Source organism: Alligator sinensis, unplaced genomic scaffold, assembly GCF_000455745.1.
Source record: "Alligator sinensis unplaced genomic scaffold, ASM45574v1 scaffold111_1, whole genome shotgun sequence".
In the NCBI taxonomy this organism is placed as follows: domain Eukaryota; kingdom Metazoa; phylum Chordata; order Crocodylia; family Alligatoridae; genus Alligator; species Alligator sinensis.
In genome coordinates, this window is record NW_005841875.1 from 2,850,028 (window position 1) to 2,877,686 (window position 27,659).

At 42.4% G+C, this 27,659-nt stretch overlaps 1 protein-coding gene across 6 annotated transcripts in view; it reads right to left on the reverse strand.

The window, feature by feature from the left end:
* Positions 1 to 27,653, reverse strand: part of TCF7 (transcription factor 7) — a 104,655-nt gene extending 77,002 nt beyond the window's left edge. For all 6 annotated transcript variants that reach the window (XM_025196061.1, XM_025196060.1, XM_014527869.2 and 3 more), the window contains exons 1-3: positions 27,497 to 27,653; positions 27,322 to 27,388; positions 26,733 to 26,839 (exon numbers count right to left, since the gene is read on the reverse strand). In XM_025196061.1, the coding sequence (XP_025051846.1) occupies positions 26,733 to 26,839; positions 27,322 to 27,388; positions 27,497 to 27,631 (309 nt within the window). In that variant the 5' untranslated portion in view covers positions 27,632 to 27,653. The remainder of the gene's footprint in view (positions 1 to 26,732; positions 26,840 to 27,321; positions 27,389 to 27,496) is intronic.
* Positions 27,654 to 27,659: the final 6 nt, after the last annotated feature.

Consider the following 27,659-nt stretch of genomic DNA (forward strand, 5'->3'; position numbering starts at 1 on the left):
ATCCTGCAAGGCCCTTGGTGTTCAGATAAAGCCGACAGGACCTTGGCTTTTAACAAGTAACCCAAGAACTGTGCTGGATGGAACTCAGTCCTTGTCTACAATGGGGATTAGCCCCTGGTGATATTGCTACATGGGTTCAAACCTTTCCAGCAGACACACTGAAGTAGTGTAAACCATGATCTGTACTAGAAAACTGGTAGCCAAAGGTTTGATTTTTCATTCAAGATAGAATTTAACAGGAATACAACCAATAAACAATTATAGACATTAAACAGGAGTGTGCAGAATTGTATCCAAAAACCTGTATTATTTTATAGGGAGTTATACTCTCTGTCTAGAGCAGTGGTTCTTGACCTTTTTTGTACCAGGACCCACTTGTAAACATTGATGACCAGTCCCGACCCTGTGCCCCTCACCCCTGACCTGCTGCCCCCACTCCCTCAGGGTGTGGGGCAGATGGGGTGCATGTGCTACGGGGGCCCCACGCAGCCCCTTGCAGGCTGGAACTCTAACAGCCTGCAAGGGAAAAGCCATGTTTCCCAAATTTTTCTCTTTTAAAGGAGAATTCATTTTTAAAGTTTGTTAATCCATTTTAAAAGTTTGTTCATGACACTTTCATATATTCTTGTGACCCACTTTTCAGTCATGACCCACTGGTTGAGAAATATTGGTCTAGAGCTTATTAATCATTGTATAGAACTGAATGAGGAATTAAATCTTTGCTAGAGAAATGCATATGGATTTTAAAAAATCCACAGAAAAATTATGCTTATCTATTAGCGTCTCTAGTACTTTTCCAAAAGGGTTTACCATAAATAAAAGCACCGATGCCTTTAGAGTATATAAGCCCATTAGTCTTGTATGTGAATAATTCCATATGGTGCAGGAATGATCAAAAAGCAAGAGGAACTGCTGCCGTAGGGAAAAAGCAAACCATAGCCAGACCACAAAAATCAGAGGCAAAATATAAAGGTTGCCATACATAAAAGCTTAGACGCTATGCACAGGAAGGAATGTCTAAATACTGGCGGCCTACAGGCCATATCCTGAGCTTAGGTACAAATTGGTGTAGCTATTCCCTTAACAGATTTAAAAAACTTCAGGTATGTATTTGGGGGTGTCACAGACCAGTAATGAGACCCAGCCAAATACATTGTTCATTATCACAGGTGCAACTGGCATGTGTCCTGCAAGTGTACAATATGCTTTTGACAGCATGTCCAGCTTTTACCTTTATTTGTAGTTATTTTCTGTACCTGGTACAACATCCATTTGTTTCCTAGTTCAACTTCAGTGAAGTATTAATATGAAAGACGTATTAAGAATAGAGGTTTGTAATTTATCTACATACATACATCAGAATCTTACTAATTTGCACAATTTACTGGATACCCTATAGCAAGTTACCATAACTTTGTGAACTAGCAAGGAAACCAATACTCAGTCAAAGAGATTACATCACCCAATTCATTTGGTTCATTTCTTTGGAAGAGCAATGATTACATATTGCACTTGTCTAAAATATACAACAGTGTATTCACTAGTAACACCATCTGTGCGACAATCCCTCACTATGTCTTGTGAAATCTTTGCAGACAAGTGAAAATACTTTTTTATAAGGACAGGAATAGATGAGTATTATGTGACAGTGAAGTTCTCCATTATGTGGTTATATTTTGTGAAACAAGTAGTGTGAAGGAGTAAGAAAGAAGAGAATCTCTGTCTAATGAGATGAGCCAATGAAGGGAAAAGTTGAGCACCTCCAAGGCACTGTCTGGCTTTGCATCATCAAGTCAAACTGGTGTCATCCAATGGGAAGAGATATTGTATATTTAGAAGAAAATATAAAAAGGAGAAACACTGTATAGTGAAAGGATTAGAAATTAAGAGAATTTGCACAACATGCCCTTGCATTATGTTAATTCCATGAAAGCTGGAACATCAGACTACACTGTGAGCAGTTGTACTGGTCTAGGACCACAGTCCCATTGTCACAAGCTAACAGCGTGCACGTGACATAGGAAATAACACAACTTTCACCTCCAAGAAAAGAAACTAATGAAGGTGCTCCACTAGATTGGGCCCTCAGCAGTCAAACAAGTTTAACCCATTTCACTCCTAACAGGAAGGGGGGCACATGTACATAAAGTAATACATTCAATATTCCTTGCAATTAAGGTGGTTTGGCTTCCAGTGCAGTGCTGAATATATATCAGCTTTACAGGATATCAGTCCAGCTGGTGCCAATTTTCAGTGACGGTTGCACTGACAGCACAACTGTTAGCTATCGGCTAGATCCTACCCTTACTGAGGTTTATGGCAAGGCTCCCAGTGACTTCAGCAGGTCAGGATCAAGCTCTAACTACACACCAACAGCACAGATCTCATCATTACCTTCAGCTCCTAAAGCAGTCCTTCCCAAACTTTTCTTCTGCATGACCCCGTTTCTGACCCCATTTCCTAGCATGGCCCCTCACTCCCAACCCACAACCCTCCACCCCTGCGACCCCATCCACTGATGTTGTGACCCCATTTGGGGTCGTGACCCACAGTTTGGGAACTGCTGGACTAATGAATTCTATGCAGAGCCAGCAAAGCAGCTCTTTTAGCTCTCAGCAGGAGCAGCCTCTACTGTATATTTAGACCAGCTTCTGCAAAGCAAGGCGATTGCAAACCTGGTAAACCTTGAGCTGGTCGGACATACACTGTCCAATAGGAGGGAAAAGGATGTAGGCACAAAATCCACATTGTGATGGCAGACATTAACTTAGTGTTAATAATACTTTGCATTTTACAATCAGATCCTAAAAAGCTTTATATAGATGAGTAAGCATTATTATTATTACTCCTGGACAGAGCCCAAAGGTGTATTCATCCTGTAGGCAAAGAGAGATGAAGTGACTTGCCAAAGGTCACATGTTAGTGGCAAAGCTGGGAACAAAACCTCCAGGCTCCCAGACTTGTACTCCCAGCTAGTCGCCAGAAAGATGTGTTCATTTAAGTAGTACTGTTTGCTGACCTACTTGCAACAACCGTGATCCAAAACTTGGCAGTAGCAAACAGGTGTACCCATTCTATACCAGGGCTTTCCACTAGAACATTTGTTTCTGAAAGAAGACTCTTAGCTACCCACAAAAAAAACCATTTACCCCCCTTTTTTGGTTGCTGTTGTAACCCCTCTTTTTAACCAGGACTCCATGTTCACTGCAGTTCAGTGGCCACAGAATTGGCAATATAATAATATCAGCCTCAGAATCAAACAGCAGCATTTTTCCTTTAAAAAAACTCCATTTCTAGCTTTATGGCTGCTGGCTGTTTGTACAAACAGTGACAGCCGCGCCTTGCCCCCGGCCATCTGAAAAGATGAGAGAACTTGCAATAGGAAGGCAAAGGGACCAGGAAGCTATAACTCCTCCTCTTTGTCATTTTTTCTTTCTTTTCTTTCTAGTCAACCAACAGTTCCTTGGGCAGCCCAGCAACAATTAATTTGGGTTGTTTTGCCATCTCGTACCTTTAAAAGTTGCTTTCCCCTCTTAGACTAGATGCCTACAAATGTGAACTGAACGTCAACCTCTGATGTGTAAAATGTGGAAGAAAAGTAAAAATAGGGCCTTTTCTAATAACTATCATTTGTTCCATTTACTGGGCTCGCAGTGGTACACCCCCATGCTCAGACATGCCTTTGTTTGATGCCAATGCAGATGTCACCAATGTTTCAATAAACTCCTTGCACTTAACAAAACACCCTTATGGCCTCCAGACTTCAGGCTTATTACAGGTTAATACCTTCCCAGAATGCAGTAAGTGCTAAAACGAGATGTAGATCTGTGCTCTAGATCACAAAAAATGATAGGGCAAATCTACAGTACCGAAGCAAGGACACAGGAAATGGTCACTGTTATGACCAGTTTCAAAGACCGATGATCTCATTCTAAGTAGGTCACATAAATCCTGATAATAAATCACTGCTGACCGGACCTTCAGCTAATGCTCACGGCAGTTTGTCCTGAAAGTCTTCGCTTATCTTGATCACGTTCTAGAGATCACACACGTTCCATTAAATGGATTAATAAGGCCTGTATATTTGTGCAGAGCAGCGAGTAAACCAGATTCTGTGCTTCATTACGTTGGCACATCCAGCTCGATTCCACCACAACATGTGTATCCTTTCCACAGCCCCCCCCCTGCAGCGTTTATTTTCCCAAATTTGCCTGGGCGGCCAGAAGCCGTTACAAATCTTCACTGGGGCTTAGGCTAGCTGTAACCTCACTCTGCGCAAACTGTTTACAGACGTTTTTATCGAGGTGCACCAGGTGTGGATGTGGTTTCCAACTTTGAGACTGTTTACCTCAGCCTCCTTTCTGCATCACATTGTCACAGACTGTATATAAAAGATCAGATAACAATGGTACTTCACTCAGAGCAAGCTCAGCCTCTGCATACTAGAATCACACATGCACTGGAGGACGTGGTTCATATACAACCCTGTTAGCAAACCGCATACGAGCTGGTGCAATCAAATATCTGCCTTATCTTGGGGTTGTTTTTTTTTTTTTGCTGAAGTAAATTATACTGAATTTTTTTATTTTTTTTTTACCCTTTTTCAAAGCTAATACACAAATGACAGGATGTTGTTGAAGGAAAATGTGAGCTTTCATGAGCTATTATTATTAGCACATGCGCCCCTCTGGTGCTTTGATCTTACTGTAGATGCATGTTTACTTCTTGTGACTCCATAAGGGCTGAACTCAAGCCTGATGTCTGTACTGATAGAGAGGATGAACAATTAAAGTTGGATTTGCTAGCCACAACATCACGGAGCCAGAACTCTCCAATACGTCCGAAGGTGACTTGCTACCTAAAACACTAGGCAGAGTTTTCCCAAACCCTCTCGGAAGCAATGAGGTTTTGCTGCAAAACGGAAGGGTGGTAATGTGAATTGAATAAATGTTCTTTGATACTTAGAGTTTAAGTTAAAGCGTGTTCAGCTTTTGCTTGCAATAGAAGGGTGCTTCCTCCGTTGGTTTTGGAACAGAAAAGAAGAAATAACATCTAAAATGCCAGCTGCATTGATTATACAAAAAAAAATGGTGTCACCTTGCTTAGCTATCCAGAGCCACACTGGCTGGCTTTAGTGATCAAAATAAGCGAATGCTGTTTTTTTTGTTTAACCCCTAGTAGCTGTGCAGAGGCAACATAGCTAAAATAGAGTTATGCTGAATTCAGTTCTTAATCGTGTTCTTTCGTTATTGGAATTGTTCATGACGTTCTAACCAGTTACACTTATGCAAACCCACTGAACCCGTTACATTGAGGGGGCTGGTACATAAAAGGAAAAAAACAACTCGTAATGTTACTGTTAGACCCCGGCTTAAGCTGCAGTGCCGTCTGTCAACAATACCCCGCCAACCATTTCCTGAGCAAGGATGGGATCATTATTAATTATGCAGATTACGGTGGTATCCAGGGGCTCCAACACGGAGCAGGGTTCAGTTGCCTTTGGCATCGGACCAAAACAGACAGCCTTGGCCCTGAAAAGAGTACGAATTTAAAACAGATGAAACACAAGCGTGTTAAGAAATGAATGGAGGGACTGGGGAGGGAAATGTGTGCAAGAGGAATAAGGGATTATACAGAAAACTTCACGCGCAATTAGAAAATAATTTGAGAGTCATTTTCACTGTTAGGCCTTGCTTTAACACCTCAATGGGCTGATTATCATGGAAACAAATCACACAGTATTTACACACAGCAAACAAGCTCCAAGCCATGGGAGGCAGCTTGCTGAAACCAAATTCCATCTGCTAGATGAGACTAGGTATTGAGGGGGGGCCCACGCCTCGCTGCTTGCCAGCTTTCACGTGCTCGTTCGCTATGAGATGCAGAAACCAGTTCCTTCCGCTATCGCTAAGCTGGATCTGCGGTGGCTGAGACCAGATCACAGAGTCTGCCATCAAGCTATGGAGTCTCTACAGCTCCCTTTTGTGGCATTAAAAGCTCAGGGATTAAAAAGCGGCTGAGCTTCTGTCTTGAGATTCTTGCAGTCCGTGGGAAACCAGGAGAGAAGCAAGGCAGGGAGCAAGGAGAGACTAGACTATTGATGGGAATCGGAGGCAGTCAGGTAGGGGTGCTGAAGGGGGTGGGAAGTTGCTTCCATGGAGCGCCCCTATCCCTAGGCTTTGCAGGGGGACAAGAGAGAGGCTGGGCAGGTGAGCCAGTAAATGGCGAGAAAGTGGGTCCTAGTGCAGGTCCTGGTGACTGGGAGGAGGAACTGCAGCCTCACTGAATCGGCTCTCTCTCTTCCACAGTAGTGTACGTGTAACAGCGCTGCCAATGCTTGAGAGCTACACAAGGTGCAAGCATTTTATAGCCCAGTGCAGAGCTGCTGAATAAGATGGTGCCAATGTAGAGCAGCTGGCGTGGTATGAAAGCAGAATTAAAAGCCTAGAAGTCAAAAATTGCAGAAAATCTGGCATGGAAAAGGGTTTGGTGTTTTCTTTGAAAATACTTTTGTTAAAATTCTGGAGCTTTGTACAGTGTTGACCATCCTACAACTTGGCTGAAATCCAGCAAAAAATGTATGTGGAAGCTTTGAGATTTCCTGCCAGCCTCAGTGATTATGGAAGAGCTAAGAATGGCCGTAGTCACAGGAGACTTGCATCTGCCAGCATTGTCGAGCGATCGTTTACAGCAGTGTTGTGCCAGCAGCCCATTACTGGTTCATCAGGTGGATTAATTAAGCCCTTCAGCCAGTTAGACAGACTACTAAATTGTAGACTGTCTAGACTGTTTAATGTTCAGCCATGTACCTGAAGTTTATCTTTATTACTATAGCACCACACAATGCTCCTTTGAAGGTGAATCCTGTAAGGTACTGAGTAGTTCTGCTGAGGTCCTGGCTACCTATACAAATTACTGGTAGTTTTGGCATTCAGTACCTCTTAATACCAAATATTCAAGAATCACGGCATTATGGATCAATGACATGGCTGTCAAATCCACTTTGGGGAGGTTAGGCTGAAGTAAGGCATATAAGGCTATGTGTGAAGTAGTCCCATCATCACTTGCAGCTACAAAGCAGTCATCTGTGGATGGGGACAGGCCTGCTCTGCCCAGACATGTGACGGATTTGTACCAACCCAACAAATGGGTCTTGTGTGAGCAACTCCTCCAATTAACATGGCAAGGGTCGTGGGGTCACAGCACCGAGACAGGCTTCTGGAGGTCGTCTTACTCTGACCATGTGTGTCGAGAGGGATTTACATGAGCTAAGCATCTGAACTCCTAAATTCTAGGAGATAGGCTCACACATTCACAACATGTTCTGATCATAAGTTCAAAGAGGTAGAAATTTGCTGCATTAAATTTGTGGAACTGCTCAATATGTCAATGCAGCAGGTAGTGTTGGGGATGGGAGAGAAAGAAAACAAGAATGACTTGGTTATTATGCACCTAAACAGAAATTCAAATGCCAACCAGACGCATTAAAAGATATTGGTTGGCAACAAGAATTAATTTCTTAACTGAAACCCGCCCAACCATGTCCAAGAGTTTTAATGTGCCTATGCAAGGGAGCTGTCAGTAATGTATCTGCAATTAAATCCAAAACTGGCAAGGAAATTGCAAAGTTGGCAGAAGAGCTAATCTGAGAACCATGATCACAAGATTAAGAAGCGTTTGTGCGCTTGCTAATTACCAGTGTACATCATTAGGAAGGACTTGTACAATAGAAGCTTTTAACTGTGTGAGCTGCATCTCTTTATCCATTCAACTAACCATGCTGTCATCCATACCACCTAAGTCCTGCAGTTTGTCTCTGGCAAAAATGGGGGAAGCAAGAGAAGGGATCTCCACTCACTCCAGCATGCCAGAGTAGAAGGTATGGTTAAAATGCTGTGCCAGCCCTAACTAGGGGGGATGCCAGGGCAGTTACATGGCTCCACCCCTCCACCAGCATGCCACATAGGAATCAGGGGAAGGGTGACCTTGTCTTGAATTTGGGGTGAGTTTACACAGGCTGCATGGGTGAAATTAATATCAGTCTGCACTGGCACTTGATTATTCACAAATTTAGCCATTCAACATCTCAACATCTGTAGGCTATAAAGGTATTGTGTGTTGTTTCCATTAGGCCCAGTAGATGAAATTCCAGACAGTACGTTGTTGCACATTGAAACTACCACTGAAAAAACCTCACATATTGCCTGTGCAATCTTGAAAATTATCTTTAAAAGTGTGGAAAGGGAGAGAACTTTATAGAGGTCACCTCTCAGCATGAGCTGATTATAACAGTATAGCCTTCTGCTCTTTGGTGGCTGCAATGGGCAGAATGAGGAGCAGCTCTAAACTCAAGGAATCCAATTAAGGGGACATAGAAAAGCTTAGTGGATCCAGAACAAAAAAAAGTCTAGAAAACCTAAGGCTATCTTGATCCACCTTAATGATCACAAACAACCTTAGTGAAGAAATGCCAAAGGAACTCAAATCCACAAATATTAGGAAAGAGAAAGTAAAAAAAAACCCCAACTTGAATGCTCACCAAGCTATTAAGCAAGAACAATGCAAGAAATACAAAATACTCCAGGTAGCTGAAAAAAGTGCAAGTCCTCATCATTTGAAATGATGACTTAAATACACAGCACCGAAAGACAGAATTGGAGGTGATCGGAGACTTTTATTGAGACTAAAACCTATAAATTAGAAACTGGCTAGAAAACCAGTACTGTAGGAGAAAGAAAGGGTATAATATTCAAAAGCCCTACTATTATCTTAGTCACCGTGCCTGGGAACAATGAAGAGGATACAGGGAACGTGAGAATGAAAAGTTACTTCAGTTCAATGAAAAGTTACTTCAGTTCAGTTTTGGAGGTAGAACGTGTGGGAAAGCTTTCTGGAGGTGTTGTTCGTGTAGGAAGCAGCTGTAGGAGCCAGTGCTGGAGAGAGGTGATGCTCAGCACTAGAAATCCAGAAAGGAGCCAGAAACAAAAATAGGTCACAGACTTTTTTTATGGGACTCACTTATAACTAAGTGGTCAACCTCATCTGAAATGCCTACAACTGGAAAGACTGGGCCCGCTTGGGCTGAGGTGACAGAAGCGAATGAAGATACTTCATGGAAAAGCAATGGTATTATTCAGGCGATCACTGGAGTGGACTGAACTCTGTGAAGAAATCCTGAGCTACCAATGCTCTTACTTGAGTGTCTAAGCTGTCTGGGAAGGGATGGCCCTTTATCTGAATGACACGCATTCCACCCAAGTCTCTGGGTAGTGAGATGACAGAACCAGTTCAAGTCAGCGTTGCTGGTGGTCATGGAATGTCATATTTCAGGAAATGGGATCCAACCCATTGCTCTGCAAGTTTGTGTGCAATGGAGTTAATTAGAGCCGTATGAAGCATGATTCAAACTGCTGAGTAGAGCAGAACGTCAAAACTTGGAACAAAGCTGAAAGTATTTATCCCCACCTGCAAGACACATTCTTAAACCAGGACGCTGGGCTCAAGACGAGGTTCACTGGAGGAAACTGAATGGCTTTTGCCAGGGGTGGCCAACCTGCAGACAGAGTGCCACGGGTAGCGTCTGCGTGTGGTGTGTGGCTGAGCAAGAAGGGACCAGGGAACGTGCCCGCAGAAAGGATGGGGAGCAGAAAGCAAATTGGGCAAGGAGCGGAGGGAAGGAAGCACAGTGGCAGGGCAGGTAGGGAGCACAGGGAAGGGAGCAGAAAGCAGAGCAGCAGATCAGGCAAGGGGAAGGAATTGAAGTGGCACTTGGGGAGGGCATGAGGCTCATTTGTGATATGCCTACTAAAAAGGTTGGCCCTCAGTGGCCTATGTTATACAGGAGAGATGAGATAATGTTCCCTTCTGACCTCAAACTCCATGAATTGCTAAAGCCTTTGCCGGTTCCAAGTGAAATACATGGAGATCAAGAGTTTAGAAGAATAACAACCATATTCTTGTTAAAAAGTACTTAGGGCAAAATTCTTCTCTCCTCTGCACACAGGAGTTTCCATGGGGAGCTCTGCACATGTGGGCATCCAAGCCAAGCTCTGCAGAGCGGGTCTCAGTGGAGAGTTTGCCTTTAACCAGGAAAGACTCACACACAGGCACAAATGTTACCTATTTAACCTAATCCACAAACCAGCTGACAAGCTGCTTGCATTTGCTTCCACACTATTAGTTCAAGCCCCAAACTTTTCCTGACAACACAATATTGCAAAATAAATTACCAGACCTTTCCCTCCCATGGCAGTACTCCCAAACCATCACACCATGCAGCTCATAGTCACCACCCAGTTCTTCCCTGAGGGGAAGGAAGGATTGCAACTGCAATGGGGGTTCTTCAAATTAAATGAAGTTTAATCGCCCGTGGAAGAATCTGGTCTCATACAAACATTACCTGGACACACTGCACAGAGAACCAGCCCCTCTGCACTTGGCTGGCTCCCATATCCATCTGGCAACAATGCTCTCTTAAGACCCATGCTGCCATTGATTGCCTGGCAGCACAAATGCCCTACTGTCTTATGCAGGCAGACAGCAGGGGATAGAAAATAATACTATCTGTAGAAGGTAGCAGCTGGACTTGCTGGTGAGCAGCAGAGTTACTGCTTGGGGCACCTCTCCTGTGCTGCATGGAGGAAGGACTCTGATAAAGGCCAAATACACTTCTATGCTCCCCTTTCTGTCAGGTTTGGGACATTTCTGCTGCTTTACTCCTTTCTACGCAGTATCTAACTGAATGTAAGCAGTAATTAAGGCTGCAATTGTGCTGGGCACATGGGAAGAAGCAACAGATAAATCTTGTTAACTGAAAATAACCATGATGTTTTTAGTTAGACATGCTATCATTTGTACTGCACATTTTCTACTGGTGTTGGGCTTCAAATAATTTCCTGACCAGTGTCACTAGAATGGGCTTCAGTTTGTCCCTCCAGCTTCTGAAAAAAAGTGAGTTCTCTGGGTCCAGAGGAATAGGCTGTGACGCAAGAGGGATCAAGCATTGAACATACAAATTTTTTTGGCCCGTGTGTGGCTGTCACCTGAGTGTATGTACCTGGTGTCCTCAAACTTAAAAGCTAAAACTTTGTTGTGACTGCTGGCTTTAATAGTCTACAGATGGACTAGCAAGACTCACATATGCATGCAAATAGCTGAGCTCCTTCATGTCTTGAAATTTGGTCTACATCCGGTCAACAGAACAGAGACCTCTTAACCTCTTCTTGTAAGCTTTCTGCGCCACATGCAGCAGCAACATCCCCCTTGAAAGGACTCCATTTGCCTCTGACTTTGCCTTAAGCCAGTAACTGATAGACTGCTGCTAACTACTGCTAACAAATGATTTTTCAGAGATTACAGTTTCAATAATACAGGTGCCAAGATAAACAGACTCCTCGTGCACAGCAAGGAATCTCAACTACGCATTCAGAGGTTTGGTACACGTGTCCAAAAACATGTCCTGCCATTCTTGAGGTTTTTCTCATCAGCATGTTACAAGACAGTAAATAAGCAGTGACGCTTTGTCTTGGGATTAGGAACGTGGATTTTCATAGCATGTGCATGCTATAAAAGGTCTGGGGCTCGCCTAATCACAGTGGTCCTGACTGAAAATGATCATTTACGTTGGAAAACCTATTTGTTTTTAAAGTGAAAGGATACGCTGATCACCTTGACAGAGGTGTGATGAACTTGCTGAAGACTGTAAAAGATTGGGGATGGGGGGGTTGTTTCATATGCAGAAATTAAGGCTCTAGGAAGCAAGCAAGTTGTTTTTGCAACCATTCTTTTCCTGACCAGTGTCTTGCACATGGACTTTTTTTTAAGTACTATTTTTAACATTGTTGGGGCTTTCCTTACGGCACTTACTAACCACTTCACAAACACTGAACAATAAAACTTCCCAACTCCATCAAGCAAAACTGTGGTATAGAGAAGGTAAAACCTACTCCACAAAGGAAAGCTGGGATTGGGTACCAGGCCCCTAGCTCAGCCATGGGACCATCCAGCTTCTGTTCTGTAGGACTTTGTAACATCCATCATTTCTCAAGTGATTTTCAGAACGTAGCATTTTAACAGACAGACATCTCCTGGTACTGATGTACCATTAGCTATTTATCTGGCAAGCCACCTGTTTGTTGGCTATACCAGTTTGACATTTCTACCTGCTGGCTTAATTTTTCCTCTTTTTTGTGGGGAGAGGGAGGAGCTTTTGACCTCAGCACAACACCTTTTTGGCAAAATGGCTGTTGACATGGCACTCTGCTTCCACGCTGTCTGAAGACAAATCTGTTTTGTTGTTTATTCTTTTACTCTGCCATCGTCTCTTGGTATAGATTTTTATTTACAGGCACTTCCAGTCCTCCCATAGAAGGTAGGATTTGACAGTCTTCCCTAATTCCCTAAATATCCCTAGTGAAGTCAAACCCATCCCTTGCAGCACGGACAGCTGAGGCTCTAGTTGGCCCATTTGTTCAAATTCATGTCGTTCATGTTCACTGAGCGGGTCTGAAATGCAACGATCAACGGGCTCACTTTATAATAACTAAAATGTGCGTTTCAAAGGGATATTTTTAATGCTTTGCTGTCCTTTCCATTCTCCCTCTGGGAAGCTCTGTGGATAGCCTCTGCCTCCGGGCCTACTCTCTGCACAGCAGGTGGGGGTTTCCACTCCAATGTTTCTTCAATACCAATTGCTTCTTAGAAAGTCTGGATACGGTGCAGCTGCCTGCTGCTCTGTGCTAGGTGCCCTCCGAGCTGAGGAAGTCTGGTGATTTCATCTGCTCCAAACACTGGTAGGAACCTGATCTTTACTTCCTGGTCCCAGCCGTATGACAAAACAGAGCCTCTTGAACCAGAGCTCGGCTCCTTCTTACACTATTATTTGAGTATCAGACATTTGACCAACACCCCACCAGGTAGCCTGTGATAAACTATTCTTGTTGCTTGATTTAAGCTTCAGTTTCAAGCCTGCATGCAGAGTGATTAGCGGAAATCTGTTTGCCATGGAAAAACATGGAAAAAACCACGGAATTTGCATTTTTACAAAGACTATATAGAATCGCCGGGAAAAAAAAGACGACTTGCTGAAAATAAAATGCTGGCTCCCCAATGGTTCTCATGGCCGCTGCGGAAGCCCGCTGGCACACGCGAGCAGCCACGATGGCAGCGATTGGCTGAGAAGGCTTCCCACTGTGTGGCCCTGCCCCTCTCTGCCAATCAGCGGTGTGAACGGCAGCCTTCTCAGCCAATCAGTGGTGAGGGGCGAGGCTGCTGCTGGGGCCCTTCAGCCAATTAGCATTGCAGTGGGGCTAACTGTGGAAAAACGCAGATTTTTGTGTGTTTTTATTGGAATTTTTTTTTTTTAAATGATGGAAAGCTAGGATCCCCGGTGATGAGCAATGCCCCAGGTTATGCATTCATTTTACTCTGCAGTTGCTTTTGGTGTAGTAGACGGAACAACTGTTATAAGGAGATAAAACTCTTATTTGCAAGGTAAAGAGTTAGGCCTGAATCTTGTATCCACAAGGCCATCTTACACTGTGTGGAATGCATTTAACCCACTCGAGTGTTTGCAGTGCTCTCACCTTCTAGTACCTGGTGGGTTAAAAAGGAAAATATAAGCTACAACTGATAGTTAATAGAGTAGGCCAGGGTGTTTTGAACTAGAAAGTCAAGAGCTCAGCTCTATCCATGCAGATCTGGAGTTTAGCCAAGACCTACTGTGTTTTTTCATATATGTGGTGTCAGATCCTCACAAAAAAACAGGAACTCGTTTTTTTTTTATTTTGTTGCACAGGGCCTAGCAAAAGGGGGCCCGATTCTTCCTGGGGGTTTTTAAGCACTACATTAATATTAAAAGTAGTAATCTTCAAACGTATTATAGTCCTGGTGTCCCAAACAGGTTTAAAATATGTTCCGAGTTTATACAATAATTTCAGTTAACCAGCATTCAGGTAACTGCAATGTGGCGCTAGTGGCAATTTTCTGTATTTGGAATGGAAGTGAGATTTTTATACATCACCTCTTTATTCAAGGGTACTAGCAATTTCCAAGATTCAGACCAAGCATCAATACAATATTTCATTTTCTTTAGCAGGTTCAGCTTATAGTCGAACGCCACAAGTTTCTCTGTACTGGTCCAGTGAAATGGAAGAACATCTAAACACACTTATATTGGCAAATATGACCTTTATTTTCTGCCATGAACTTAGAGAAAACAACTACAAAAGTATTAAGCGCAATATGGCCAAAAACTCTTTTTTTTTTTTAGCTTTGGTCTAAATAAGCGTATTTATGGCTTTATACACACTATTTCTTCCAGAATTGGGGTCTGGATTTCTTATCCCTGAGTTAGGAGTATACTCTTAAAATATTACTGATTGTGTTCACAAGTGAACACATGCACTCTGTGGCTTGTATAATTAAAACAAAAAAAATCTTCTGACTTTTTCATCTGGGTTTTTCCTCCTCCTTTTATGGGCCTATATTAGCAACAGCTAACACATTTCTGTGATATCATTTGATTCTTCAAAGTTACTAATGGCCTGCAAGATGTCAGCAGCTTGATTTAAAGAGTTACAATTGGAAAGGAACTCTGGAGCTGGACACTGGACAAGATTTGCCCTTTAAATTAAAGCACAACTTGGAGACTAAATGATTCACTGTGGGAGTTTTGTTCAAAGTTTTATTTCCTAAACACTTTGTGCACCACACCGTCAGAACCACAGCTACATCTGATTTGAATGAAACTTCAGCCTTAATGATTTTCATGCCAGGTATGTAAGGAGCAATGTAATTTGCTTGAACATCCAATTATTTCATTTGATATCCCAAAGATTTTAACCAATCCTATAAGCCAACTTATGTTGGGACAACAAACTGTTTTCAGTTCCAGAGCAGCCATCCACTTAAAACTAGGAGTGGGCTCAAGCTGCAAAATTCGGACACCCCAGTATTTGAAGGCACGCTCTAATATTCTGAGATCTATTTAGAAAAAGTAAAATGCAATTACAGATCAGTACCTATGCTCCAAGCAAGGCTGAAGACAGGTCTTTACAATAGTAATGTTTTAGAACAGAGCCTGCAGGGGAAATCCTTCCATAGACCTCCAACAAGTTGTACCAGCTGCAAATCTGCCCTCAAAACATCATAAGCCAACCTCTAATTGAAAATAAGGCTATGAAGGTATTTTCCTTGTGGACAAGTATTCTCCAGCTACCAACTGGTGACTTCCTTGCTTATTCTTCTAAGTATTGGACTAGAGGATCTGATTAGGAATCCTTTATTATCTAGAGCTCCTGGTCTAAACTTCGACAGCTACCCTTCAAAATATAAGGGATGTACTTGCCTTGTTTCTATGACAAATTGGCCCCAGGCATTTAATGTAAAAGAAAAAAGAGAATAGGCTAATTCTATTGGTAATGCCCGTGAGAAGGACACCCCTACTGAGGAAGAAAGAAAGAGAATATTTCAGACAAATAGGTCAGGGGGAACATAACTGATGTTTTCAAACCGTGAGGCTGTCAAGCTGACAACAGGGACAAAGTTTCTGCGAAAAAGCAAATCTCCACCGACTTATCCATTTTCCCCATGAAATTCAAGTCAGAGGTGTGGGGATAAGATCAGAAAGAAATGCCAATGGATGGAAGACTATTTATGGGACCATAATGTGGAAAATTCCATAAAGGACAAATGTTGCTAAGAATATTCAAAAGTCAAAGCTCTCTGTGGGTGTGCATTCATGTAGATGTCAACACAACTATTTCATGATCACCGAAATTGCTACTAGCCTGCATCCTCTGTGAATGGCTATTTTTAGGACCGGCCTTTCATGTGGTATAATGATGTGGATTTTACAAGAGCATTTATAATGTGTTTCTTATGTTGTACAGCCCTGGTGAAACTGCCTCATATGAGAGAAAGTTTAACAAAAAGGTTCTTCCGCCCTTAGTTTCTTAGGGTATATTACTGTTTCTGCTTTGGATTTGGGGTGAATAGGCATGTGTTGGTTTTTGACACAAATGGGTTGTACCAATATATTAAATCGGCACTCCATGCACCATGATGTAAGTGCAGAAAATGTTCCCGAGACCTTCCAAACCTGCTTGCCACTTTAGATGGTCTAATTTCAAAATCCACAGTGTCACCTAGTATAATCTATGGCCAAAACTGTACTTCAAAGGTCAGATTTTCCTCTCAGTTTATTGACACCACTAGCTTGTGTCGTGTACCTGAGAGAAGAATTTGACTCACTTGTAACAGCAAAGTCATATGAGCTCCCCAAACAAGTTTTATATAGAAAATTTTAATCAGAAAGAGATCCTTTTTTTGCTTTCATTCAATTTAAATGACATAAAAACATGTGCTGGTGATTTCTGGGAAGCAGTATGTCGTGAAAACCAAATCTGTAGCTTTTCAAACTACAGAAAACGAAGAACAACATGTCACATAGGAGGTCTTATTTTCTAAACACAAAAACATCAGCTCCATTCCTGATCTTTGGTGGTCAGGATCTGGGGTCTGCCGTTTCAATTCATTCAGAAACCGCTGCATGCGGAGCATCAAGGGTGCTCAGACTTCGTCCTTCTGATCCTAGCCTCTCATATTTTCCTTCTGTGTTTGTCACATCCCAGAAGAATCTCTGTTTACGCTAACTCTACCATGCCAAAGAGCAAACCACAGCAGAAAACAAATTCAGCATATAGCATAGGGTTTGAATCACTGAAAAAAAAATTACCAATTTGGTCAGTCTGTGATTACTGTGTAGCTCTTTTACACAAATGTGTATTTTGTGTATACAGTTCCAAAGGCTCAAAGTAACAAAAGGGATACTGTTGAGATGTTTTGCCTATCATTTAGTCGGACTTAAAGCTGTTATAAACTGGATGGGGAAAGTACTCTAGAGTCTAAGTATTTAGGTCGGGTTTGTTTTTAAAACTCGCTCTTCACTGTTGAGATCTTTTGTTTTAAGACGACACTCGTTTTGGGACCCTGCAACACACCAGAGTTTTTGGTGCAATTGAGCAGTCTCTAGTTCATGTCCAGTGAACGGGAATGCAAAGGTAGCTTTAAGAATTTTAGTGACCCTTCAATCCCGAACTTCTGGCCAGCGTGACAGCCTGGGTACACGTGAGCCCAAAAACCAATTTTGCCATGATGTACACATCGTTACCCAGCCCCTATTTCTTTATCACTAAAAGACTGAGACACACAGGAGGAGAGAAAACCAGGAACAGTCAACATATTCTTTAGTGACTCCACAACAATCTCATGCTACAGGAATGATACTACATCTGGACCACTGAATACAAGCCGAGTCCTTTACCCAACAACAATATTGGGGAAGAAGTCTTAATCATATAGAGAATATTTTAATGGTCATCAATGCCTCAGAAATGAATCATTATTTACTATAATGTGGAATCATTATACTATACATATGTTATACCTGGACCATTTACTAAGGGTACAACACACATCATATTGATATTTTTTTGAAAAATATTATGCATTAGGATATTTGATAATGTTAGGGATGGAAATAAACATTAACTTGATGCATCTGGAGAAAAGCAAACTGGCTTCCTAACTACAAGAAAAAGGGCTAAGATCTAAACCACAAAGGTTTAGCTGTTCAAAGGCTTCTCATTTCTGGATGGTCAACTGCTCACTCCGACTGGACTTCCATCTACATGTTAACTGAGTGCTGGATTCTGCAACCTTTAGTCATGTTAAATAATACCTCACGCTCAGTGGTCCCACTGATTTCCATGAAGCCCCTCTATGGGAGCAGTGGTGTGGCAGAACATGGTCCTTTGAGAATAATTATCGAAATGCAAAATGAGAAAAGACAGCGGGTCCTGGGGTCATGCTAAGTTACATGGTATGGAGAGATCAATGAAGGACAAGAGCTCTCTGGCCAGTTTGGATCAGAAGTGTCTGAGCAAAAGCCACTTTTGGAAGTTTATGACTTGAATTATTCTTGCATCGTGTACTTTCCTTTAAACAAATGAAGTAAGTGGATTTAGTGCTCATGTGTGCTGAACTGAACTAGAGAGGAAATGAAGCTGCCCATTTATATATAGGACAATTTGGGCACAGATAGTGTGCCTCATCAGGATGAGAGGACATGCCATCATTCATGTCATTACAGACTTGCCCCATTTGCTGAGTCTGCTGCACCGACTGCAATAGCAGGTTTGTAATGCTGATGCTGGTGCACCAGGAGCTGGTCGAAGACTGCTGGCTCCTGCCAGGCCAAGGGAAAAACTATCAGATGCTAATGGACTTTAGGTGTTTACTGAGTCATCTAGATTCAAACTAGTAACAAGGAAGCGGACAACTCTGTATCTTGTTATTGGTTCTCTGAGTCATCCAGTCCTCCTTAACCTTCCACGTCCACAAGATTAATGAGCAAATGTCATGTTTTAGCTTTTTCCTTGAAGAGATATTTGAAAGGATAGTGCATGAAAGAGCCCATGTAGGGATATTCATGAGATCTCACTTTGGGAGCAACACAGGATTTTGTGTAGGCTGCAGACATTCCCCTAGTGTGGTGTCTCCTCTAGGACAATAAGTGGCATGTATGCATTTCACTGCTCTTGTGCCCTCCACCCACTATTGGAAAATTACAAGGCAATGATGTAAAGCATGCTTTGAAAGAAGCTCGCTAGCTCTTCCCAGCACCAAAATGAAAGAAGTAAGCTGCAATGGGAGAGGCATAAAAAGGTGCAGACTAGGGATGAGGGTCAAATGATCCTGCTTAGACTGACTCAGTAAAATGCAGCATTTCTTTAAGGTGGGGAACAAGAGAGAAGCTACAGGCCTGATTTTGGCAATACACTGTATAAGGAATCGTTATAGCACAATCCGTTGTGGAAGACCAACACTGTAGCTGAAGTGGCTTATGTCAGAATCCATCAGTAGCAATCAATGCACAAAACCCTTGGGACTTTCATGGGGAAGCTGTGACTTGTATCCCAGGAAGAAGATCTAATACAGAATGGCAAATCCACAGACTTTATTATCGTTCACACAAACCTACTCTGCCCAAGAAATGTCATTCATCTCCCTATAAAAACAACTCACGTCATTCACTTAAAATATATCCCACGCTGATAACGAAAAAGCATACTGGGCTATGCATTTCCTTTGCTCCTAAAGCCATGAAGTGAATCACTGAGGGAAAGGAATGCTGAGCTGTGCTAAGGAAATTAAATATGTTGTTCCTGAACTACCACCAGCCTAACTGCAGCCAACTGCAACTGAAGAGGTAGAGCAAACACAAGTGATAGGTACTTCCTTAAGACAGTCTGTTACGTCTCAGCGTATTACAGTAATTTACCATCCTGATACGTGTATCTAAGTGTACAGTAAGGATCAGATTTTAATCTCAGGCGTGCTGTGCACAGAACCCACACCTTGACAATCTGCTACACCAGCAGATTTTCTAAGATATACAGCAATGCAATCTGCTCATGGATCTGCGATTCGAATCTAGCTCTTTACCTTTACACTATGAAAGCAATGAATGCAGTCAGTCATACAGACTTACTAATGTGTCTGCATGTTTAGTCACAAAAAATGTGTGTGGTTACACGAACAGGTAAAAGTGAGCAGCATCTATCAGCAACCCTGAACTTACATGTTTGTCAGAGTTTCCATCTGAACATAGGAGCTTAATAGTGTCTGTAAATTGGCCATAAAAAAATTACTGCAGCATGAAATGTGATGTGTGAAGTCCTGAGCTTGCAGCAATATTGCTTTACAGTCACTCTTTCATTTAAATCTCTCTCTAGCACTGTTCAAATTATGAATATTAGACTGAATAAATATATGCCACCCTCTCAGATACATTGTGTGCCTGATTAACTAGAAAATCACTTTGTTCTTCTAACTGAAAATTTCCAGGACATTAATCATTAACATAGATGGGCCTTGTGAGCTGTGGTTTATGTTGTGTTTTGATTTTCTGACATTCTCAACAGCTGATTTGGTAACATTTTAGAAAACAACAACCAGGAACTTTTATAAGCAGTGGCTTTACCATACGTCAGAGTTAACATCCCAGTGATAAACAGTGTTTGTGAATAGATGCTTAAGGGAATATAAGGATATACATTCTTTGAATGAGGAAAATATTGTCTGGGTATATGGACCTATATAATAACTTTTGTTTGCTTCCATTTGAGATTTTTCCTTGCTTTTTAATTCAAAAGATTTTTAAACATAAGTTTATATCAGACCCACACAAGGTCATATCATGCCATCACTGTCATTGCTTTCAATGGGAAGTTCTGCTTTGAAACTAATAGAGTGAAAGGAAAGAAGAACTTTCATCAGGATACAACCAGAGCTGAATCAAACATGAAATAAATTAACTTGGAGGACCCATTTCTTGGTACGCTCATCTATCTAGCATCCTACTTGAATATAAAGAACTAGCTTAGCCTTCATCCTGGCTCAAGGAAGGTGAAGAGCTGGAGGAAGGGAGTATGGTTTAGTCAGGGGAGAGGAAACAAATTGTCTGCCTTCCTGCTGGGATGTCTGCTGACCAGGGATTTCTTCAGATGACTCTGGCAGGGATCAGTTGTTGGCAGCTCTGGGACCAAAGTACTATCCAGCTAGTGCCCAGCCGTGCAGGACCCACTGTCTAGAGAAACTACCTGGGATCACACTGGATACATAAACGGCACTCAGCAGCAGGCACTGCTGGTAAAGCACAGAGATCCTGTTTTTTTCTAGCTGCTTATCTAAGCCCATCCAAGGCTTGACATGGCAGAGCGCAGAAAGAGAGAGACTGGGACATGCAGAATGTGACAAATTCTGAAAAAGCACAAGCTAAAGGAATTCGGACACTGGTTTTGCCAGGACCAGAGGAAACAATCCTAAAGCCCCAATTTCACGATGCACTGTTTTCATAATTCACCGTAGGCCGTGGCAGTAGGTGTACCAATGGGCATGCGAGCCAACAAAATTCCAAGCTTCAAGTATATTTGGGTTGCTCCCTGAAGTCCCAGGTTCCACACCAAACTGCTGGGCACTGCCTAAGATGGTGATGATTTCCCTGTTCACATACTAGAGCTAGGGACCATGTCTTAGTTGATATTTCAACACAGTGTTTGAAGGAAACTGGACAGGATCAAGACTAGACATCTATGTTGGAGGAAAAGCAGTGAAATAGTTTGGCTCGGTCTTCGCCTAGAATAGAGGAGGCATAAAACTGACTGGTTGCTCTAGGACACATCTGGATTCCTCTCAGGTAAAATAGACTGCAGATGGTAATTCTGGCAAAGATCCTTTGAGCGATGTGTTTGATTTAGGATGGGCAAACTTTTTTTAATACTGAGCAAATGCTAAAGTTTTGTAAAGAAGCAACTGAACTACCCCGCCCTGTGCTCTACATGCTACACTGCTAATAGCAGAGAAAGAGTCTCCTTTGACACAAACTAATTTGGATATTAACACAAGACTTTGGGAACTGGGATCCTTGACTTATGCCTATTGCGACTATCCCTAAATCTGGCTCCAATCAAGGGACAACCACGCTCAGTGAGTCCAGCAGACTGTGGGTAATCAGAGTTTTAACATGTGCAAGATCTGCACAGTGACCCCTCATTTTGGTATCTCAAAAGGACCAAGCGTGAGCAAGAATTTTTAGCGTTACAGACTTTTATTGGAAAGACTGAATTCTGCCCTCACTTACCCAACAGGCCCATTGTATTGAACTGAGCTGCATGGAAAGAGAGAACAAAATTTAGAAATCAAAAATCAATATCGATATTCAGTCATTGACTTAAGTGGGGCAATTTGGGGCTCTACAACTTACAGGACAACACAGCTCATTCCTTTATCTCAGTGGTTCTCAACCTTGTTATATTTGAGAAACCCCTCGTTAGGCTCAAGGCACCCAGCTCTTAGTTTTCACTAATTTTTTGACTATGGAAAAAAATAAAAGAGCAATTCTTCTGTTGCAAAGAACTCAGAAAGACCACAGTGGGTCATAATGCTTGTAACACAATGGATTCCTATTTGAAATCTTTGGGTTTATCTTGTGAATCACATTTGTACCCCTAACAGTGCTAACACTGTGCCCTGCGACGCTGGGTACATCCTGATACAGAATGGGGAAAAGGTTGCGAAGCTTTACAGGATAGGAAAACCACTCCTAATCTAGCTGTCCAGTGCAGGCAGCACGTTTGTGTCCCAGGAGCCTTGCTGAGAATCACTGCTGTATACAATATGCCCGTTAATAAAGAGCGTATAAGAGCTTCTTAAAACTTTTAACTACCACATGCTACAAGACGTAACAACATTCGGAAAACTCCCTCAGGTCTAAAGTCAATTATACCACCTGTGCAAGAAAAATATTTTTTATCTGATCAAAGTTTTAACATGTTTTACATCTAATGTTTGTAACCTAAGAGCCAGACATTCCCACCAAGAAAGAACCTTCATTTGGTTTGAAGTCATTTGTACTGTTTAAAAAAGGATATCATTTTTTGATTTGGTATTTCATGTCGAAAACCAGCTCCTGAATATGTTAATGTTCACCGCAAGTTCCATGAAAATATTTAAGCGGTAAATCCCACACATCCTTCTCTGGGAAAACTGGAGCTTTTCCAGAGTACAGAGTGTAGAATTAACTGGTACATGCTGGACCACCAACAATGCAGAGCTAGGTGAGAAATCGCTCCCCTATCCTGCAAAATTTTTCAAGAGTTCAATTGTTTTCCCCTTTTGGATGGAAGTTTAATGTAGGTATTTAACTGGCAAATCCTAGACAACGTGTTATGGGACAAGTTAGAGCATTGCAGTGGTAGAGCGCTCAGTTAGGCTCCTGATGCGCAAGTGTCCCACCTGCACTGGACAGCTAGATGAGGAATGGTTGTCCTATCCTGTAAAGCTTCTCACCACTTTTCCCATTCTGTATCAGGTCGAACCCAATGCCCTTCAAGGCGTTTCCGGAACAATGAGAGACACAGAAAGGCCCATCTGAGAATAGCCTACTGGTCCTCAACCCTTTCTGGATTTGAGGCATCTCTCATTGGAGCTGAAGCACTCTTCCATAACATGCGTGAATTGAGGGGCACCCGATTTCAAAAGCTGATTTCTATATTGCAGTGCTTACCTCCTTGCAGAGGAGCCAGGCACGGGGGGTGGAAGACTGGCCAGGCTGGGAAGAGCCAGAGACTGTGCTCACCTGCGGTGCTTATCTCCTCACCCTTTGCTAATCTCACAATTTACAGCACCCTTCAAAGGATCTGGCGGCACCCCACTGTGCCACAGCACCCTGATTGAGAACCAGGAGATGAGGGCATTTACCTGATATGTGAGAGACCTTAGTAATGCCAAGTCTTTCAGGTCAGGACATTTAATCCTAGGTCTCCTGTCTCAAGTGAGCTCCCTAATCCCCATATTCCTGGTGTTTCGGAGGTGGGACTCTCTCTCTAGCCCTTCTACCTGTCTGGTTTTGAAACCATTTTGTGTAGAAATTCCCAGCCCGCTGTAGCGTGACGCAAATGCTACTCTAGGAGACTTTATGGCCCAGTGCAAAGGAGGCACAAGCAATCATCAACATGGCAGATCATAAATGCATGAAAAAGATCTTTGCAGTCTATCGTAAGTACGGCCCTGAGTGTCAAACAGCATGTTGTATCCTAAAATGTGGCTCTTAACCACCGTCTTACTGTAAGGGGAGAGCAAAACTAATCAACTAGAACAGCTGAACTCAAGCACCAAACCGTTTTTAATTCAAGAGTGACACTGGGTGCAGGAGGTAAAAGACATGACCAGATTTATGACAAAATGTATATTGGCAGATATACCTTAGGACTCCAAGTATAATTCTACTGTTACAATTAGGGCCTTAAAAATACTCCTTTAAGCATCCTTGCTTTATTACTTTAGCTACCAGGTAACAATCAAACCCTTAGGAAACGATGTGACGTCTGGGGCTAGTAAGACAATAACAAGAAAACGTCACTACAATAATACTTTGTGACACACCTACAGAAGCAGTGGCACTTGGAACTAACTACAGCCTTAATTCACAGCACCACATCTAGGTAAGAGAGGAGTCCTCAAACAAGCTGTGGTTTTATAATCCATGACAGGGTGGAGGTTCAACTTTCAGGCTTCACTCAGAATGCCCTTGATCTTTAAGGGAGCTTCATTATTACTGAGATCTATTTTCCAACAGTTTAATGGAATACGCCCTTTGACAGCTTCGGAAAACACTGTTTAGGGTTTTTTTGAAACTATAAAATTAATGCCAGCCACTCACAAAGTGTTTACAGGAAACTCTGGTTAGATAGAATAAGCTCTTCACTACCAATACATGTATGACCATGAAGCATCATCCCATTTGTTCACACATTAGAAACAGGAAAAAATAATCCAAACTCTAACCTGCTAGAATTTTAATTAAATAGAATATTTTTGGTGGATGCGTATCCCAAATCTACAGTTATAATACTGCTCCTGCAATTACTGGGAATAAAAACTAAATCAAGTTTCACTTCTTATAAAACATGCGCTATATTTACACAATCACAAATGAAAGAAGTAACGTACTTAATAAAACGACATTTGTACAATCAGTCAATACCAAGCATAGACTAAAATGCCCAGGGAAAAGGGGGTACTTGTAGGTATTATAGCTGGAATAGTTGTACGTATTGTACTTTTCTACCAGGTAGCAATCAAACCCTTAGGAAATGGTACCCCTACTGTACTTTTCAACCTCAGAGAATAAAAGGAAAAACTAGCAACTTTTATTTGATTTATGGAAGAAAACCTCCAATATCCTTAAACAGGTAGCAGATTTTTATTTAGAAAAATTATATTGGCTTCTTGAGTGACAGAACCTAAAGCGCTACATAATGTCTGTGGGCCTCAACAGAAGTCCATTAACATCAATGGAACAATTTCTACCAATTTTAATAGACTTTGAACATGCCTACTCGACTTGTCACTTTTCACACTTCTGGTTTCTGTACTATATTATCCTGTTGCTCTACTTGTGAACTTGACCTTTTTTACATTAGCCACGGTAAGGGGCTAGTCACAGTTTGCTAACCAATACAGTAAAAATGTTCCAGGATTTAAGATTAAAAGAAATATTCACAAATTTCTGCAGCACTTCAATGGCTTTGTGTCAACACAAGTGACAACTCATCTAAGTTCTCCACCAGGCAGCACAAATGAATGCCATTGTAAAAAAAAGTTATATATATATATATATATATATATATATATATATACACACACACACACACACACACACACAACTTGTGTTGACACAAAGCCATATATATATATATATATATATATGTTGCATAGCATTATGTTAGAGAAATGAGAGGATTAATAGGACTTGAAGTAACAAAAATGTGGGTAAAATGTAATAAAAGGAATGCATTTTTGTATTAAAAATACTTTGCATTTGCTCCTTTGTAAATGTATCGTTTCTTCCTGTAACATGAAGGAGATTATAGAAATGCAGGCGAGATCCCCAGCTGGTGGAAACTGATTTCAGTGGAATTCTGACAATTTACACCAGCTAAAGGTCTGCTCTGGGGAGTGCAATGAAGAAGGGCTGCATTACGGAAATGGCAGATTGAAGGAATAGCGCCATAATCACCTTAGAAGCTAACTACTTTAACTGTCTGATGCTGAAATCTTTTGAATTTTAACTCAAAGACTGTTTCACAGCACCCCGCAACACAGCACCAGTTTCTTACTCCTACTTTTCTAATACAGAACTGACTGAAATTCCCATATTTGGTACTTGTTGTACCTCAGTTAATCTTCAGGCTTATATGATGATCAAAATATATTCTTCAAAATCTTATCTTTGAGATAAAAATTAAGATAAAATACGATGAACTATATTCTGTTCTGTTCATTTACACAGCTCTAAATCCAGAATAGTGGTTGAAATTGTTTAAATTATATTCAAGATTCACAGTGGTGTGAATAAGAGTGTAATGCCCTACTGTAATTTCTGTATAAAGGAAAGATTTTACCAGAAACCCTCGGAGTGCGGCACTGTATTTAGGAATCCATGTGGCAAAACTCACTACAAAGTAACAAACTGTGTCTAGTTACCAGAACATATTTGACTTTTTTTTTTTTTTTTTTTTTTACAATAAGGCAGAAACTTCTTCAGATAAAAAACATTCAAATATCACCTCCATTAACATTAGATCATTTCATGAAGGACCAATTGCAATTATTGTAAAAACAGTTAAGGTGTCCATGTGTGCAGAGCTCATCCATCAGCAAGCACTTTCATTATGGAGGCCAAAGCACAAGCCATTTTAAAAGCGGGGTCCATAGATATAAAATTAAGCTGATGGATACAAAATTAATCCTCAAAGTCTCCCACATCACTTGTCTGCAATACCTGTGCATAGCTAAATGAAGGGGCATCCATAAAAAAAAAAACAGTAAAAAACCAAAAAGCAAAGGAGATTAAATTGGAGGACGAAGAGATTGGAGAAGAAACTGCACTGGTGAATTCCAAAAGATCCCAGTGTTTTGCTGCTGCCCCTTATCTACCATTCCCAGTCGTCTGCCCTTAGTTTCGGTAGGGCATAATTCTGGACGTTTGAGAAATAACGCTGCACGCTAGTCGGAAAAAGTGTTAACATACGACGGCATGGCAACTGCGACATACTTCAACAGCCAGAGGATAGAAAACTTCTTAAATAATTAGATGAGGAACTCACCAAAGGTGACATAGATCCATTTGGCAGGTATGGGTCTGGGAGCATTAGAAAAGGGTAGCTAGAATAAGCAGATCCTTTGTACATCCCTGTGTCCTGATGCTTGATACCTGTTAAAATTAAATGTCATGAGTATTCGGGTGACGACACTGCCTCGGAGGTGCAATGTGTGCTGGTCCCCTCTGGGCGAGAGGCACTATTCCCAAGCATCATTTGCCTACACCCCTGCTAACGGCTTTGCCAACCCCACCTTCGGCTCCAAGTTGGCAGCAGTGACGAAGCCGGACGTGCGGGCCCTGCCTCGCTATGGAAGCGTTCACTCTCGTGCCGCTCGCTCACGGCAGTCGTGTTGTGTCTGCCCGGGGCCATGCTTTCCCTCCCCCCTGCATCTGCCCAGGTCCCCCCCTAAGTGTTTCAGGCAGGAGGGGAAAAGAAAGAGCTGCGAAGACAGGAGATAATAAAGGAGAGCGTGGAGCTCTGGCACAGCCAGGCAGGATCCAAGTTTCCTCCTGCTCTGATTTGGGGCACAACCTGCCCTCTGATCTACCCCTGCTGGACGTGGGGAGAGGGGAGGGGAGGGGAGGGGACTGACCATCTTCCATGGGCTCCGGGAGCTTGTCCTGATAAACCCTCTGCGGATCCTGCGCGCGCCGGATCGCCTGCGTGGGGAGGAGAGAAAAGCAGAGCGGGGTCACGGTCCGAGTCCGGGTCCGGGTGCGGGTCAGCCCGGGGCCCCCAGCTCTTCCCCCCACAAGGCAGGCGCTCACCTCGGCCCCGGCCGCCTGCCCGCCGCCCTCCGACTCGTTCACCAGCGAGGACTTGAGGTCGGCCAGGTCGCGCTCGGTGAAGGCGTGCTCCGGGATCTTCTCCTCCTGCTCGCCCTCGTCCTTGAAGGCCAGCATCTCGTCCGTGGCCCCCAGGTCATCGCCG